The 15,810-nt window shown below is 39.4% G+C and overlaps 2 protein-coding genes across 2 annotated transcripts in view; both read right to left on the bottom strand.

Moving 5' to 3' along the window:
- BEND5 (BEN domain containing 5) overlaps positions 1-6,981 on the bottom strand; it is a 42,403-nt gene extending 35,422 nt beyond the window's left edge. Inside the window, 3 exon segments of the mRNA XM_032217562.1 lie at positions 6,409-6,470; positions 6,472-6,529; positions 6,532-6,981. Of these exon segments, the coding sequence (XP_032073453.1) occupies positions 6,409-6,470; positions 6,472-6,529; positions 6,532-6,631 (220 nt within the window). The 5' untranslated portion in view covers positions 6,632-6,981.
- The window catches only part of AGBL4 (ATP/GTP binding protein like 4), a 1,221,291-nt gene that overhangs the window by 574,921 nt on the left and 630,560 nt on the right, over positions 1-15,810 (bottom strand). The window lies entirely within an intron of this gene.

The following is a 15,810-nucleotide window of genomic DNA, read 5'->3' as shown; positions in this document are numbered from 1 at the left end:
TTATCTATATTCTAGAGGGCAAGAAATTATACTCATCATGGTATCAGCTGATCTTTAGGAATTTTTTAATTGTGGCCAATTCTAAAGTATTGCTGAGTGACTCTGCTACTACAAAGATACACCCTATAAACCAAGTGCAATTTATAATGATACATTGATAATTAATTGCTTTAGAACACTTCAAAAATATTAAATACCATTAGAACAAATGCACTGATACATCTAGTTCAATGGGTGCCACACCCACAATTTATCACTAATCATGCACAAAAGCCTCAAGAAGACTATGAAATAGCCCAAATATGACTGGAAATTTTCATTCCCTAAAAGGAGGAGAAATGGAGTGACTCAATTCTTGAACATTGCTGTTCTTTATTACATTAACAGCTTCCAGTTCAATTTATATTATAACAATTTATATTATAACAAAATTTGGCCCAAATTAGATATGAAAATTATTTCAGAGTTGCCATTCTTTGCCACATGGAATTTTCAACAATCCAAAATAAAGGAAAATATTTAACATGAGCTGCACTGGCTACCTGTCGATCTCCGGGTGCACTTCAAGGTTCTACTCACCACCTATAAAGCGCTCCATGGTAGTGGATCTGGCTATTTGAGAGACCGCCTTCTGCCAATTACCTCCCTGCGTCCCATCAGATCGCATAGAGTTGGCCTCCTCCGTATTCCATCCGCCAGTCAGTGCCGACTGGCGACTACTCGGAGGAGAGCCTTCTCTGTTGCGGCTCCGACACTATGGAACAATCTCCCCGTGGAGATTCGTACCCTCACCACCGTCCAGGCCTTCCGCACAGCCCTCAAGAACTGGGCTAGCCCGTCAGGCCTGGGGATAAGTTTACTTTGCCCCTCCCGAATGTTGAGTGAATGTTGAGTTTTACTATTTAATTTACTTTTGTGCACATTTCTTTTTGTATTGTCCTACACTCCCTTTCCTTTTTGACTGTAAGCCGCCCTGAGTCCCCTCAGGGAAACGGGCGGCCTATAAATGTCTATAAATACAAATACAAACATGGCATTTCTTCTTGTAAGGAAAAATGAACTACCTAAAAAGCAATCAGAAGTTGAATAAAAAGTTGTGCAGGAAATGTGAGGGTGCAAAATTAGATTGACAAATCATGGACATTTTCATCCTACTTTGGGAAAATGTTAAATGGAATGGATCAAAGAACCTCAGGTGTAAATCTCTCTTTGAACTGGTTTATTGACAATTATATTCATCAAATGTATTCTGGTTTTCTTAAATGTATTCTGCATTAAGCAGAATCATCTATACTGTATTTATTACAATCACTTGTAATGAAACTCAGTAGCGCATTTTGGATGGCTCTGGTTTATTTTTGTTCCAATGTTTTTTTATTATGGTCAGCAAATGTAATATTACACGAGAGGTACATTTCTATCTTACACCAAAAAGTAGGGGAAATGATTAATTATTTCACACAGCTTTTCTAATAGAGCCTGTTATCTTCTTTAAATTGCTTACCTGTTATTTTGTACAGTTTCTATGAAATAGGACTTATGTTCCATTAACACTAAGTTGAGCCTTATGGTAAATATTAGTACACATTCTATGTTCTATATCAGCGATGGCGAACCTTTTTTGGCTCGTGTGCCATAAGTGGGGGGAGCGCAGGGGGGTTGTGTGCGGGCGTGCTGTACCCATAATGCAATGTGCGACCCCCCCCAGTGCGCATGTGCACTACAGGCGCTCCCCCCCATTTTTTTGCATGCTTTTTTCACCCTCCCCAGAGTCAAGAGGATTTATAGGAGCCTGGGGAGGGCCTCCTGGACGCCCTTCAGAGGCTTCAGGGACCTTCAGGAGGCTTCTCTGAAGCCTCTGGAGCAGTCAAAATGACCCTCCAAGCAAACTGGAAGTCACTTCCGGTTTGCTCGGAGGGTCATTTTGAGTGCTCTGAAGGCTTCAGCAGTCAAAACAACCTCCGAGCAAACCGGAAGTCAGTTCCTGAACTTCCGGTTTGCCCATAAGGTCGGTTTTTTTTGCGCTCCGGAGGCTTCACGGTAGCTCATGAAGCCTCTGGAGCCTGGGGAGGGCGAAAAATGGCTTTTAAAAGGGTGAACTCAGCTGGCCAGTGTGTGCATGCATGTTGGCCAGCTGACAGGGCAGCGCCTCGTGTGCCGACAAATGGCTCCGTGTTCCACCTGTGGGCGCGCATGCCATAGGTTCGCTATCACTGTTCTATATTGCAAGTTTTAAAAGACCCTCTACAAAGATCAATTATTATTTTTTAAAAGGCTCAATTTTTAAAGTTTCCTACTTATTTGTTAGCCTTACATCTTGCCTATTTTCCAAAATATTTACATAGGAACACCCTTATTTAATCCTCACAACAACAATCTCTTCAGTAGAGTGTTCTCAGAAAGATGATCTAAACGTATCAGTTTCCAAAACTGAGAGCAGATGTAACGTTAATCTCTCCAGTACAACACCTTAACCATTACACTAAGTTTCATTCTTCAAATGAAGAATGTTAGTATTTTAACATTTTAGTAGCATAAGAAGAATTATGATCTATCAATAACAATCACAATTTTTGTGTGACTACTGAAGTTACTCACATTTGTAAAAATCTACTCATAAATATACTGCATTAAAGAATCTCTGCAATGTGAAAGTCATTTAGAGAGAAGCTATCTTTCTGAGAAAAATATTGGAACATATCAGCAGCTGCATCTTTTTAAAAGCTTGGTGAAGCCACTTCAAAATCCCATTTTTAAGTTTTAGTATAAACACAGAAAAGTGGAAATTGCCTTGAACTAGCAATATGGGTCTTAAGAAATATGGTGTTTTGATGCTCTAAGCCAGGGATGTCAAACTCACATAGCCATGGTGGTGTCATGTGACATATCGGGACTTTTTCCCCCCCCTTCACTAAACTGGGCGTAGGCGTGGCCAGCATGTAATGAATCCGGCCTGCGAACTGGGAGTTTGACAGCCCTGCTCTAAGCAATAGGTTTGGAGAGGTGGTTTATTAAGTTAACTTAGCATGGTTTTTATGGCCCTAATCAACACCTGTATAAAATAATATACAAATTGCTGGGTGTTTAATCATAATAATTATCAAGGGTCCCTACATTTTAGCTCCAGTGACTATGGCTAACCTTGAATTCACTTAGTATAATTTTCAAGAGTTGATATTGCATATATTCTTGATTAATATCAATCCATTCCATTAATCCAAGAACTGGAACACCTGATTAGGTGCAAAAATATAAAATATATTTAAAATAATTTGAACTGTTTGATTTTTATCATATTTCTAGTTATATTTTAAAGTAATGAAATTAGCTTTTAGAAAGTCTTTAAAAATATTTAAGTCATAAAGCTTTGAACAGCTCTCAAGTTAGAAGGCCTTAGTACAATAAAGCATGCTGCATATGTGTGTAGTTTATAACTGGATGCTTGAAGTTATTTAACACATTTCTTAGCAACAAAGTTCACAGCAAGCTGAAGCTAACTAATTCTACAACAAATATAACAAAGTATCACCAACTTTTTCCTCATTCCCACATTTTTAAAAGTATGCTAAATAAAAGATTAAATATCCTCATTTATCTATCACAGAATTATGATCATATATATTCCCCCAACTCATCTTCAAATCATTATTCCTTGCCATTGGTTAGATAGGTGTCCTTACAAACTAGGTCTTAGTTCACCTAATTTAAGCCTTACTGTTTTAATGGATTTCAGATTCAAGCCAAATGCTTAGCTATTTGCAAAAGCAAATAAAGCAACCCCTTTTTATCCAACATCAGAAATTTGTAAGAATTCACCTGACATAAGAGCCCTTTGGAAAGCATTACACAGAGTAATTGCCACATACATTCTCCACTCAATACCCTTCTAACTTCACAAGCAAGAGATCAAGAGTAGCACTGGCAATAAACAGTGTATGAACAGGTTTATCCTTGACGATCTCTGATGTAACCTATATGTGCATAAAATGAGCCAAGTCTTGATCAAGGGTACTCGGTTTTATCAAACAATATGACCCAATTACAGGTAATCCTCGACTTGCAACCACAATGAGCCCCAAATTTATGTTATTAAGCAAGACATTTGTTAAGTAACTTTTGCTCCATTTTACGACCTTTCTTACCATAGTTGTTAGATGAATTACTGCAGTTAAGTTAGTTACAGGATTGTTAAGTGAATGTGGCTTCCTCAGTGGTTTTGTCAACAGGTCACAAAAAGTGATCCGGGACACTGCAACAGTGATATGAACCAATTGCCAAGTATCCAAATTTTGCTTGTAACGGACATATGTGTGAAAATGGTCTTAAGTCACTTTTTTCAGTGCCGTTGTAACTTCAAACTGTCACTAAACAGATGGATGTAAGTCAAGGACTGGCTGTATTTCTGGGAACCATTAGGCTCTGGTACATTAGGATCTGGTACATCTTGACAGATCTAACCAGTTTACAGAAATGGGGTGACATTATGATCCCACAAATAAAGTTGCTTGAAATATGCTTAGAGGACTGAGTTCACAACTTGTGGGATGGAATAATACACTGTAATATGAATTGGGATTAATAAGATACAGACTCAGACAGTATAGTTTATTCTAATTTCAGTGGTATATATATTCTACCTGTCAGAACTAAGTTTGAATTCACATCCTCTGTAGAAAACAGGGGAACAAACATATGGATCTACCTAAGTCAGCATCGTTGGCACCAACTGGAGGCATCTCTTCAAGTTCCCAAGTAGGAATTTTTCCAGCCCTTTTACTCAAACACTCTATATGCAAAACATAGTCACCATTGGGAAATGACTTAGTTAATATAGATATATATATATATATATATATATATATAGTATATATATATAGATATATATATATATATATATATCTATATATGTATAATAATATCTGAGAAGAGGGGTTGTGATTATATGTATAAATGCATATTCTGTTTGGGAAGCTTATTTTGTATAACTGTTAACAACCATGTCTATTGTCGGGATGAGCTTCCTTATGAAGGCTATTATAGGGCTTATTAATTATAATGTATTCTAGAATTTTATTGAGAAAAATATCTGTTTTATTTCATTAAGTAAATTTTATTTGCAATGATAGCCAATGCATATATTTACTGTAACTTTGTTAAAGTTATCAAAACTAACACTGCAATAATGATCTTTATTTCAAACAAAGATAAATATTTGCCATTGTATCTTTTTCAGTGGAAATCTAAATGCAGAAAAGGATTCTTTACAATTAATTTATAAAGAATCATTTCTGCATTTAGATTTCTAGTATTTTTATACAGTGTGCAGCATTCACATTAAAAATGTTATTATGTGTTAACTACAGAGCTCAACATCAATATTTTTATTTTTGCTTTTCTTTCAAGTAGTTAATATTAATCACTGAGTGTAATCTAAAAGTCCATTTGGGACAAGCAAACAAATGGGAAGGGGATTCTTTTATATATGAATTTAGAATTCATTTCCAAACTGATGAACAGTGGTGATGAACACATAATTTAAATTATTTTCCAAAAGAACTACATTCATAGATATAGCATAAGTTATAATAGCAATGTAAACCACAATGTTAAAATGGAGTACATCTTTAAATAAACTTACATAAGGCCATACTGCAGAGACTGACTTTCATGACCTGCTTAATGGTTAAGTGGAAACATTCGTTCCTTATAGTGGGAGTAAAAACTACATCTTTGAACTGTTCCAAGCAGGGCTTTTCTTGTGCTCAGTGTCCCTCTTTTTGTGGCAGCCCGGTCCCACCCTAACTTATTCTGTCAGAGACCATCTGACTCTTCCTATAAATGCTCACCCACACCAGCGTTTAACGCCACCTCCCGGGCAGCCTAGTGGTCACGTCCTACTTTATAGCCATTTCTAGTTGCAAGCCATTTTCTAGATGGATGTACCCATCACCTCCCCTTTTCTAGTCCAACCTTCGCAAGCGCTGGAAATGCCCAACAGGATTTCTCTCTGGTGTTCACTTACGACGGGAACAAGCCTATTCCTCCTCAGGGAAGGGGATGTGGGGGGACCGAGGCAGCCCCGTTCCACCTTCATCTAGGCCTCTGCCACACCAGGTCATCCCTATCCCCCGCCTGGCGGTGTCTCCTGGGGATACCCGAAACCCCTCCCTCCCTCGGAGAAGCGGAGCCAGCAGCAGCCATTCGGTGCAGGCCCCGCCGTGGCACATAAGGAGCACGGCTCCAGCCGCAGGCCCCTTCCTTCCCTTCGCAGGAGAGGGAGAAAGCCTGTCCCCCACCCCGCCCCGCCCGGGTCCTCCAAAGAGCTGGAAGGTTTTAATTGGTCTGGCCTCCAGATCGCCTCGCTCCCTCCGCCCCGCCCGCCCGTTGCCAAATCCTCCGGTGCCTCACCTGCCAAAGCCAGGATCTGGGCCTTGTGCAGCGGCGGCCGCTCTCCCCACTCGCCGGGGGCTCTCGTCGCCGTCCTCGGGGTCGTGAGCCGGGCTGCGGTAGACGGTGTAAACCTTCTGGTGTCGAAGTCGAGCCGGATTTGGGGCTGAAGTCCTGCACGCACGACACGGGCCAGCGCATAGCACACGTTGTCCTCCAGGAACCGGACGAAGGCGTACATCATGAAGCGGGGGCTGCGACCTGAGGGGGGGGAGGGGAAGGGGAAGGGGGGCGAGAGGCTAGCGGCGGGGGTGGAGGAGGAGGTGAGAGAAGGAGTGGGGCGGCCGTTTCTTTGCTCTCGCAACCCCCGGCTCTTCTGTTATTGTTCCTGGAAGCACTGCTCGGCGCTCGGCTGAGCTAGTCTAGGCGGCAGAGCCTCCACTTCTTCCCAAGGCAGCCGGGATTCGGGCTTCCCGCGAGCAGTCGAGCGCCGAGCGAAGCGAGCCTCAGTCTAGCGTGCAGCTCGCAGAATTGGCCGGCGCGGGCGAGAGAGCGAGTGCTGCTTATGGCACAAGCAGCAGGAGCTGCTGCGGCGGCGGTCCTCTCTTTCTCGGGCAGGAGGGGGGGGGGGGAAATTACGGCGACGGGCGATTTGGGGGAACGTAGCTTTGGAGTTCAGTGTTGCTGCCGCCGCTTTCTCAGCCCCAGGCCCGCTCTCAGCAAAAGAAGGGTGAGAGGAAGGCAGTTTGCAGGCCGGTGCGCGACTGCTCTCCCATGCCTACAGTTACTTAAAGGGACCCTTCTCCCTCTCCTTTTTTAGCCACTAGAGTGGATAAAGCTCGCCAAATCCAGTCCTCTCTGCCGCCCCGTCGGTAAGACGGAGAGGACTGGGTGGTGACTTGGGGGGCGGAGGGGTCTTGCAGAGTTTTCACAGCCATTTTCCAGACGAAGGGGAGCAGGTGATCTGTTTCTGTGTAGTTGGCCCGTAAGGTGGCTTCCTTTGGGCGATGCACTTGCCTTTAACCCTGCAGGTTGGATGGCAAGAGCGCAATCCAAGTGGAGTGGGAAGTGGAGATGGCTTCTTGTGAGCTCTGGGGCAGACAAAAAACAAGCCACCGGGTGGATTTTGCCTCTAGAAAGGGCAGTAAGGAAGCCTGGGCCCAGCGCGGAAAATCCCAAGAATGGGCTTCTCTTATCCTCTACCACAGCAGAGAACATTGAGTCCAAGAGACCCATCCCAAAATAAAAGGAAAACTGGACTCTTGCAAAGTTTGGTTGCCTAGTGAAATCAAATAGATGCTGCTTTTGCAAAATAACAGCCATCTCCTTCCACTCAGACAAGTTTTTTTTTCTGTCACACAGCAGCCTTCTGCTATCCTCCCACATTTTTTTGTCTGCAATATAGCAAAGCTTGTTGGGTTGAGAAAAAAGAGACTGGGCCTGATACCTTGGCAAAGACCCTTATCCATCTTTCTCTCTGGGTGATCCCAATCTATAGCATACATTTTATCTTCTTAGGCCCACAAATCATTTCTCAGAGAAGTCACATTTTGCTCAATCAAGGACATTGGCAGTTCATGACAATTTCACTGAAAAAAGTAGTGCTTCATTTGCACTGCATACTTACTCATGCTTAACTGAATCGTCTTTTATTCAATATAATTGTATAGTTCACATGACAAACAAGCTGAGTAATATATGTGACTAGTTGTAGTTTATGTACCACATAAGCAGAGCTAAAAACTGCTTCAAGACAGCTTTACTAGACCAAACTGCTACACTGACAAAACAAGAAGATAATACATCCACATCATGCCAAAGTATTTCTAATCATATCCTAGAGCCAAATTCACCACTTCAAGGCTCAGTATATTCTGTGAACCCCATAAACTCAGTTTTCAACAGGAGAAGGTAATACTAACCACCACTCCAAGATACATGTGTTACTCATTAGTCAAAGACTAGTATGAATCCAGGAACCCCAATCCCAACAGTTAGTCATATGCAGGAAGGAAATAAATAAATAGCATTAAAGGCATGGGACTGAATCTGCCTCATTTTAACATGCTTTACTGAATCAAAAGATGGGAGGGCTTCAATCAGCTGGTCATATCCAATCTTTTTCTGCTATTGACTTACCTTGTGGATGCCTCTACTAACAGTAAAAGTCATGATTAGTAGCTGTTTTTGTAGGTCTCCAGGATTTCATGCTGATCATATATTGAAAGGAACAATAACTCACCTAAGTAGTTCATATGATACGGGGAATTGCCCTTAATCCCAAAGAAGACAAGTCTGGAACTAAATCTAATTTCCCACATTAAATTGACGAGATGTTTGATTCAATTTTCTTATGACCTGGTGTGCTTACCATCCTACCTTCAAGATCCAGTTAAGTATTCTACATGGGGAAAATCTAGGTATAATGCGCAGTTTTCAGTGTATAGGCTCATCAGTAATCCTTACTCCTGCAATTGGGATACATTGCAGTAATGTAGTTTGATTTTTATTTAGTATGTTGTATATATCGAGCTAATTGTAGTTCATGAAATAGAGTACTATGAAATTAATACTGTTGCATACATACATACATATATACACAAACACACACAAACATACTGCTTTGGTGGTAATTGCAAAGGCTATAAGTATAATTTTCAGTAAAAAAAAATCTGTGAGAAAAAAGTAAGCTTTTCACTCACAGTGAAGAATACAACATCTAGATAATTTTAGTAACATCTATAAACATGTCCCATCCTATCCCATATAGATACTTTTTGTAAGTTTAATGAAAACACACAATTTAAAAAACAGGAAAATGGTTTGATAAAACAGAAACATCATTTGTTCAATTATGACAATAGATACTTTGTAAAATGCCTTATGTATGAAAGATATATATCAATGATCTGAACAGTTTAGATAAATTAACAACAATGGACATACAATTGTGTAAAGATTATTAGTGACAAATAAAATCTTTCAATCTATAAATTAGTTTAATTTTCATACTTTCAGCTTTCCCCTGGAAAAACAGGGTCTTAAATGTAAGAGCATCTGCATGTAAAGCAAAGTCTCTCACTGAGCTACAGCTTTCCTTTAATCTTGGAAACACTGAAAAGCAATCTATAGGGGTATTAATGGAGAATATTAATATACTTTGCCAGAGTTTGGAGCTCACAATCAGTTTTTCTAATAATATTGTCCATGAAATACTAGAGCTTTTTTTTTGAATGAGAAGTCAGTCTGACCCAAAGACCCACCGACCTCCAGCAATGGCAAGCAATACTGACTCACTGCCCAAGGAGGGACAATGATGTAGCACTAAAGCCGAATGGCACACTTGCAGGGGAAATATGGCTATATGAATAATTCCATACACAATCATTCCATATGTGAAACAGCTTTGGGTGATCCATGACCCTACAGAAGATTGTGCATTTTGTTCAGTCCAGACCTGAAACATTAATAAATCTAAAATAATTGTTTTCCAAGTAAGAGGTGTTTGGAGGCAGAGGATGGTTGTGGTTTTGCCCAGACTAATTTCTTGCAAATTTCTAGGTGTGCCTTCTGAATTGAAAGCACATTTTCCATTTGTTCCGTGAAGGAGAAGCAACATCTGACTGCCTCCTGACTGGCTAAGAGAAATGAGGCTAGCTTTCTCCCCTATTGCCTTAAGCAAGCAAGTAAAGGCATTTTTATTCAAGCACCTAAAAACAGATTGTCAGTAAATTTTAACTGATGTGATGGGGATTTTTTAAATTGATGATCAATTATAAACTCTGCACCTTTATTTTATTCTTGCTAACTACCTGAAGGACTATGACAATTCACCACAGCCAACTCATCACAGCCAACTTGCCATAGCTACCTCGCCACGGGACAACTCATTGCGGAACAAGAATTACACTAAGGTCAAAGAAATTGTGGAATAAAATTATTAAAGAATGGATGCAAAATGTGGGACAAAATGAAATGTGAATGACAGAAATTGAAATATTTTTAATTATTTTAAATAATTAAATTGAATTGTTAAATTGTCCTGTGGCGAGGTGTCCCACAGCAAGTTGGCATTGGTGAGTTGTCTATGCTGAGTTGGCTGTGGCAAGTTGTCCTATTCCAACTATCTGATGCACCAGGTCAGAGAGAAATAAATAAATAAAAGCCCACCTTCCTACATTTAATAACATTTTAACTTTATTTGCAGCTTAGCCTTGGTTCTATTCTCTAGGCAATAGACAAGAGTTGGACATCACTGCAGCAAAGTTCTTTACTATTACAAGCCTTGATAACATAATGTTTTGCTATATTGCTTTATCATCAAGACCTGCATTACACCAGAAATTCACCAAGAAATTACCAACAAAAGAAAAATTTGCGGTCTTTCAAATGGATCCCTCTCAAGTGTTCACAAACTGCACTACAACTACCATATTTCAACTTCCCTTAAACCTACATATGGCAGTGGAATAAACACTGTAATACTATACAGAACTACTCTATACTGCACTACCCATCTCCCAAAGTGGGCTTAACAATAGCTTCTGTTATTAGGCTCATCCTGGCAAAAATAGTTTCTCAATTATTGCAACATGCCTATAATAACAGTGACTTTACCCTGCATAAAACGTTTAATGTTAGAATGATTTTAAAGTAAGAATTGAGTAAAAAGTATCATACGCTCTTGCCTTTCTTCCCTTTTGAGGCCGGGGCAGGAGATATGCTGCTGCCCACTGCTAAAACAAAAGTCTGAATTCATGGAATTGTGTTTTTGTAATGAGCAAGGAAAATTACTATCAGGGGAGATTTAAAAAAAATATTTCCCAGGAATGTTCTGGAATATACAGTATATGTCACACATTGTCAGTTATACTTAATCAATTATATTTAGTGGGACTTTTCTCACTGCGGAGCTGAAATATTCTGGAGTTAGAAAATATTGGTATGAAATGTGGTATCTCTAATTCTTATTATTCCTATGTTACCTGTGTTTCAATGGTGACAGAGCTAACAATATATAATTTGAATTCCCATTTGACTATATTAAAATAAGAGGGAAAAACACACTAATTGATGAGTTAAGCTTGGGGGCCCTTCTCATTCTTGGATTTAGAGACCAAGCCAAACACTGCATACTGCTGAGAAAAAGTACAAAAATATTGTTAGAGCTTTTTCATGCCATGGTTAAGGTACTAGTGGGAAAAGAATAAAAAAGTGAACAAGAAAAAAAACCCAAGCTACTTTCTTACAAAATGTATTTAACTTCCTATCACCTAGATCTCCTTTCTAGAAGGGCTAATTAAAACTAGGAATTGGCACTGTGATCCCCCCATTCCCATCTTTGAATTTATTTCCCAAATTTGCAGTACAGACTAAGTGCCTAATTAGTCAGATGGAAAATAGAGATTTCTTAATTAATTAGCATCTGATAACTTGTGATTACAAGTCCAGGTGTATCACATGGTTTTATAGGATACTTAAACAATTTCAACATCTAAAGTATTTACTTGCATCAGGGACATTTCTATCCTATAGGAACCTAAAGCATTTAACTTTTTCCATTAGTCATAAGTGATGATGTGAAAGATTCAAAGAGTTTCTGCACTTCTGAGTTAAAGTTAGGGTTAGAATTTGGCTGTCATGAAGAAATTTCGGTCTGCAAATCCAAATTGACTTCCTACGCATCCAACTCTTTCAAACACTATATTTTCTACCATCTATAATGAGCCCAGCACTGGCTCAGTAAGCTCAGGAAGCCAGAGAACTGGTTTCTGGGATAGACCTCTGCAGTTTGGAAACAGCACTAAGCCTACATTCAGCATAACCCAATAAATAGGCTGAATGGTGGCTTGTGGAGCTATGTGGTAAATTAAGAGAGCTAAGTATTTGAATTTTAGGGCAAATTGGTTCTTCCACTTTATTGTGCAATTCCCATAGTTGTCAAACAGATTTCAGCAGGAATTAGGAAATTGCGAAGTACAACAGTGCCACATGCTGTAGCAACTCTTTCCACCTGGAGAGGGAAAACATTTGGCAAAGGAAAGTATATAGTGGAGAGGACACTATCCTGAACTAGTTAGAAGTACTGGGTGGGCACAGTTCTAGTGTCTGCCCCACTCATAATTGACAGAAAAGTTTTCAAAGCAGGTCTTATAAATCTTGAAACTGCTACAGGTTGCTTCAAGAAGAAAGCACTAAACTGGAACAACTAAGGACAATCTAGGACTGCCTCACTCATGGGTTGTGGATCAAATGAAATCATCATGAGAACAAAATAGCTTAGGAAAGTTGGCAGAGCAGATTTATATGTGGTTAAGTGCAGTTAGAGAAAGGCCTTTGTGTTTACTGTTCTTTAACAGTTAACAGAACAAATCTGAAGTAAAATTGGCTCATTATTTTAGAAATGAATGGCTGGTCTGAGCTTGTTACTATAACAAGCCATAATACAACAAACATAAGAGCAATATTATTTCTCTGCTGACAAATATGTCTGTGGCTCTAGATATTGTGATCTTTTAAAACTGTGGTCTTTTCAATACTGTGGCGTCTAGACGGTGATATGATCTCACTGATATTTTTCATTCAAGAAAAGTTTAGAGTCATTTAAAAGATAATCCATTTCATTTCTAACACTTTATACAAGCATCTACATAGTTATATTCTAGTGTTTTCAACATGAAATAAATGTCATTATCACAGCAGGCCAAATAACACTTCAAAATAGTTTTGATTAATATGAGAATTCCAGTAGAGAGCTTGAAGGGAGGCAGTTTGGAATATGAATAGGTTATAGTAATATTGTGAAAATCTCCTCAGAATTCAGAAATAATAGCTCTTAATAAAATTAGAATGACATATTCTCAAATACCAATATCACCATATTTCCATACCCCAAATAAGGCATTTAAAAATATGACATTTATTTAAATCTACTAAGGTGAAACTGAAGAACCCATTCAGATAGAGGAATGCTAAAAAAAGTATTATAAATCAAGAGATTTTTCAGGATTACTTTAAAGGACCATAGGGTTTATAAGAGTATGCAAGGGATCAGGGTATCTGAGGATGGGTGGAGGTGTCAAAAAATCAAGAAGATGGTGCTAATGATGCAAACAAAGTCTTTCCTGATTTCTGTGTGGATTGTGGCCCAGATTAAAAAAAGAGGCAGGTTTTAGTCTCATGAGAAACCCACCCACCAGTTTCCCATGGAGGAAGCAGAGACTGAGTAATTATTCAAAGAACTATCAAAACCAATCTGACTAACAAAACACAAACATACAATAATGAACTGTAAGGAGAGAATAAAATGTTTATTTAAAGAACAACTTTCCTCATGGAAGTAAAACAACTGACAATTAACAGCATGAAAGGCAAGATGTGTATGAAACGCTCCATATATTTCTATATTTTCTTCTTTTCACAATGGAAAAGTAAGGAAGACAAAAAAATGAAGAGGGTGTGGTGTTTGGATATGGTGTGGAACTGCTGCAAATATAAGTAGAAATGGGATGTCTGGTTTAAATGTTCATTACTGATTTGCATCATTACATAACCTTTTGCTTATTATTTTATCTTTCTGCTAATTATTTATCCCTCTAAATCTCTTCAATTAGAGGACCCTAGAACAATTACCAGAGAAGGGAGGAGGGAAGAGAGAAAGGAAGAAGTCTTTAAACCATCACAATAAAACTAACAAGCTTTAACAAATAAATACAAAAACTGAAAGCAAAATGTATTATTATAAAGAGAAAAATGCTATGAAGCAAATAATTTGAGCCTGACATATTAATTTAGAATTCTTGAGGGAACAGTATGTCTCCATTGTTTTCCAAAATGAGACAGCAGATGTCCATTGAAACATAGCTGAGATACTATCCTGAGATGAATTTACCTGACTCTTGCATTCTTAATTGGTCGGACCATGAACAGAATTGTCCTGGATAGTTTCAATGCATGAATTGAATAGTTCTGAGAAAGTAATACTTTATATCTACCTTCCAAACCATTGACAGCTACTAATGTCAATATCTACCATTGGCCCAGAGTTTGCAGGGAACCAGTGCAGTATTTTCAAGACTCCTGTTACCTTGTTTAGCTGTCCTACATCATGCCACAGCTTCCAGATTGTTTTCAAAATAGCCCCACAAAGAACATTTTACAATAGTTCATCAAGATATCATTAGAACAAAGATAATTAAGATAATATTATCTTACCCAGTCACTATTGTAATGGGTATATCAGCTAAAGCTTGGCATAGGCTGTCCTTGGTATTGAAGCCAACTGACCTTTGTCAACAGTTTAGAATCAAGAAAAGTGCCAGCTTATGTGCCTGTCCACAGGGGTGGGTTTCTCGCCCGTTCCAACCGGTTCGGTTGGAACGAGGCCGGCGGCATCCTCGTGCATGGCATGGCGCGCGCGTGCATGCGCGCAGCACGCACATGCGTACTAGCATCTGTGCGATGCTCCAGCTGCTCCTGGAGGATCGCGCAGGCGCTGTATGCGTCCTGCGCATGCGTGGAAGCGCAGAATTCAGCAAAACTGGGTAAGGAGCGTGCACAGGCGCGTGGGGCGCTGCGGGCACGGGGGGGGGGCCTTCGCCGTTCCCGGAAGTTACTTACTTCCGGGTTCGGCGACCAACCGGATCGCAGGGACCGCCGCGAACCGGTTGAAACCCACCCTGCTGTCCCATTACCTGAAGGATCATTACCTCATTCAGTTCAAGCCACCATACCAGGCACAACAAGAAGAAAAGAACTGCATCTAATAGCAGCATGCATCTTTCAAAAACATGATTGGTTCCACAGAAATTTATTCAGACCAAATAAAGAAATTATAGCAGTAAGTTCAAATATTCTGCAAACTTAGGAATGCACTAAAAAACTGGAAACAACCAGGCATGTTCACGCTAGAGTATATTGCATTATTTTATTCAAAATATTTACTGTAATATGACTTCTGTAACTGAGATTGGGAAGGTTGCTGATAAATTGTACTTACTACATTTTTCCAGTCAATTCCCCCCTCTCTACTTTAAAAAAACAAATAGAGAGAAAAGATTTAAAAATGCAGCTAGAAGCAGAAATTGGGAAGAGTTAAACATATAGCAAAGTGTATGTCTGTGAGAGGGAAAGGGAGAGAGAATAATTTTATATTTATCCCAAAAAGGAGTTAGAAAATGTTGAAAATCACTTTTTGTGAAAGTATCTTAAAGGAATGCCTATTTCTATTGGCCTAAGTGTCGCAGCTTCACTTAATAACCAAGAAAGAAACCACTCAACTCCATTTTGCAGAATTAAGTGTACTTTTACTGATTTTAAGTAATGAGAAGCTAAGCAAAGCTGGATCTGAGCAAAAGAGCGCGAAAGCATTAGATATCAATACATGATTCATTCCCTTCCCCTTGGTACCCCAGTCCATAGTCC

This window comes from Thamnophis elegans, chromosome 5 (assembly GCF_009769535.1).
Source record: "Thamnophis elegans isolate rThaEle1 chromosome 5, rThaEle1.pri, whole genome shotgun sequence".
NCBI lineage: Eukaryota > Metazoa > Chordata > Lepidosauria > Squamata > Colubridae > Thamnophis > Thamnophis elegans.
This window is presented reverse-complemented; position numbering and strand designations above follow the sequence as displayed.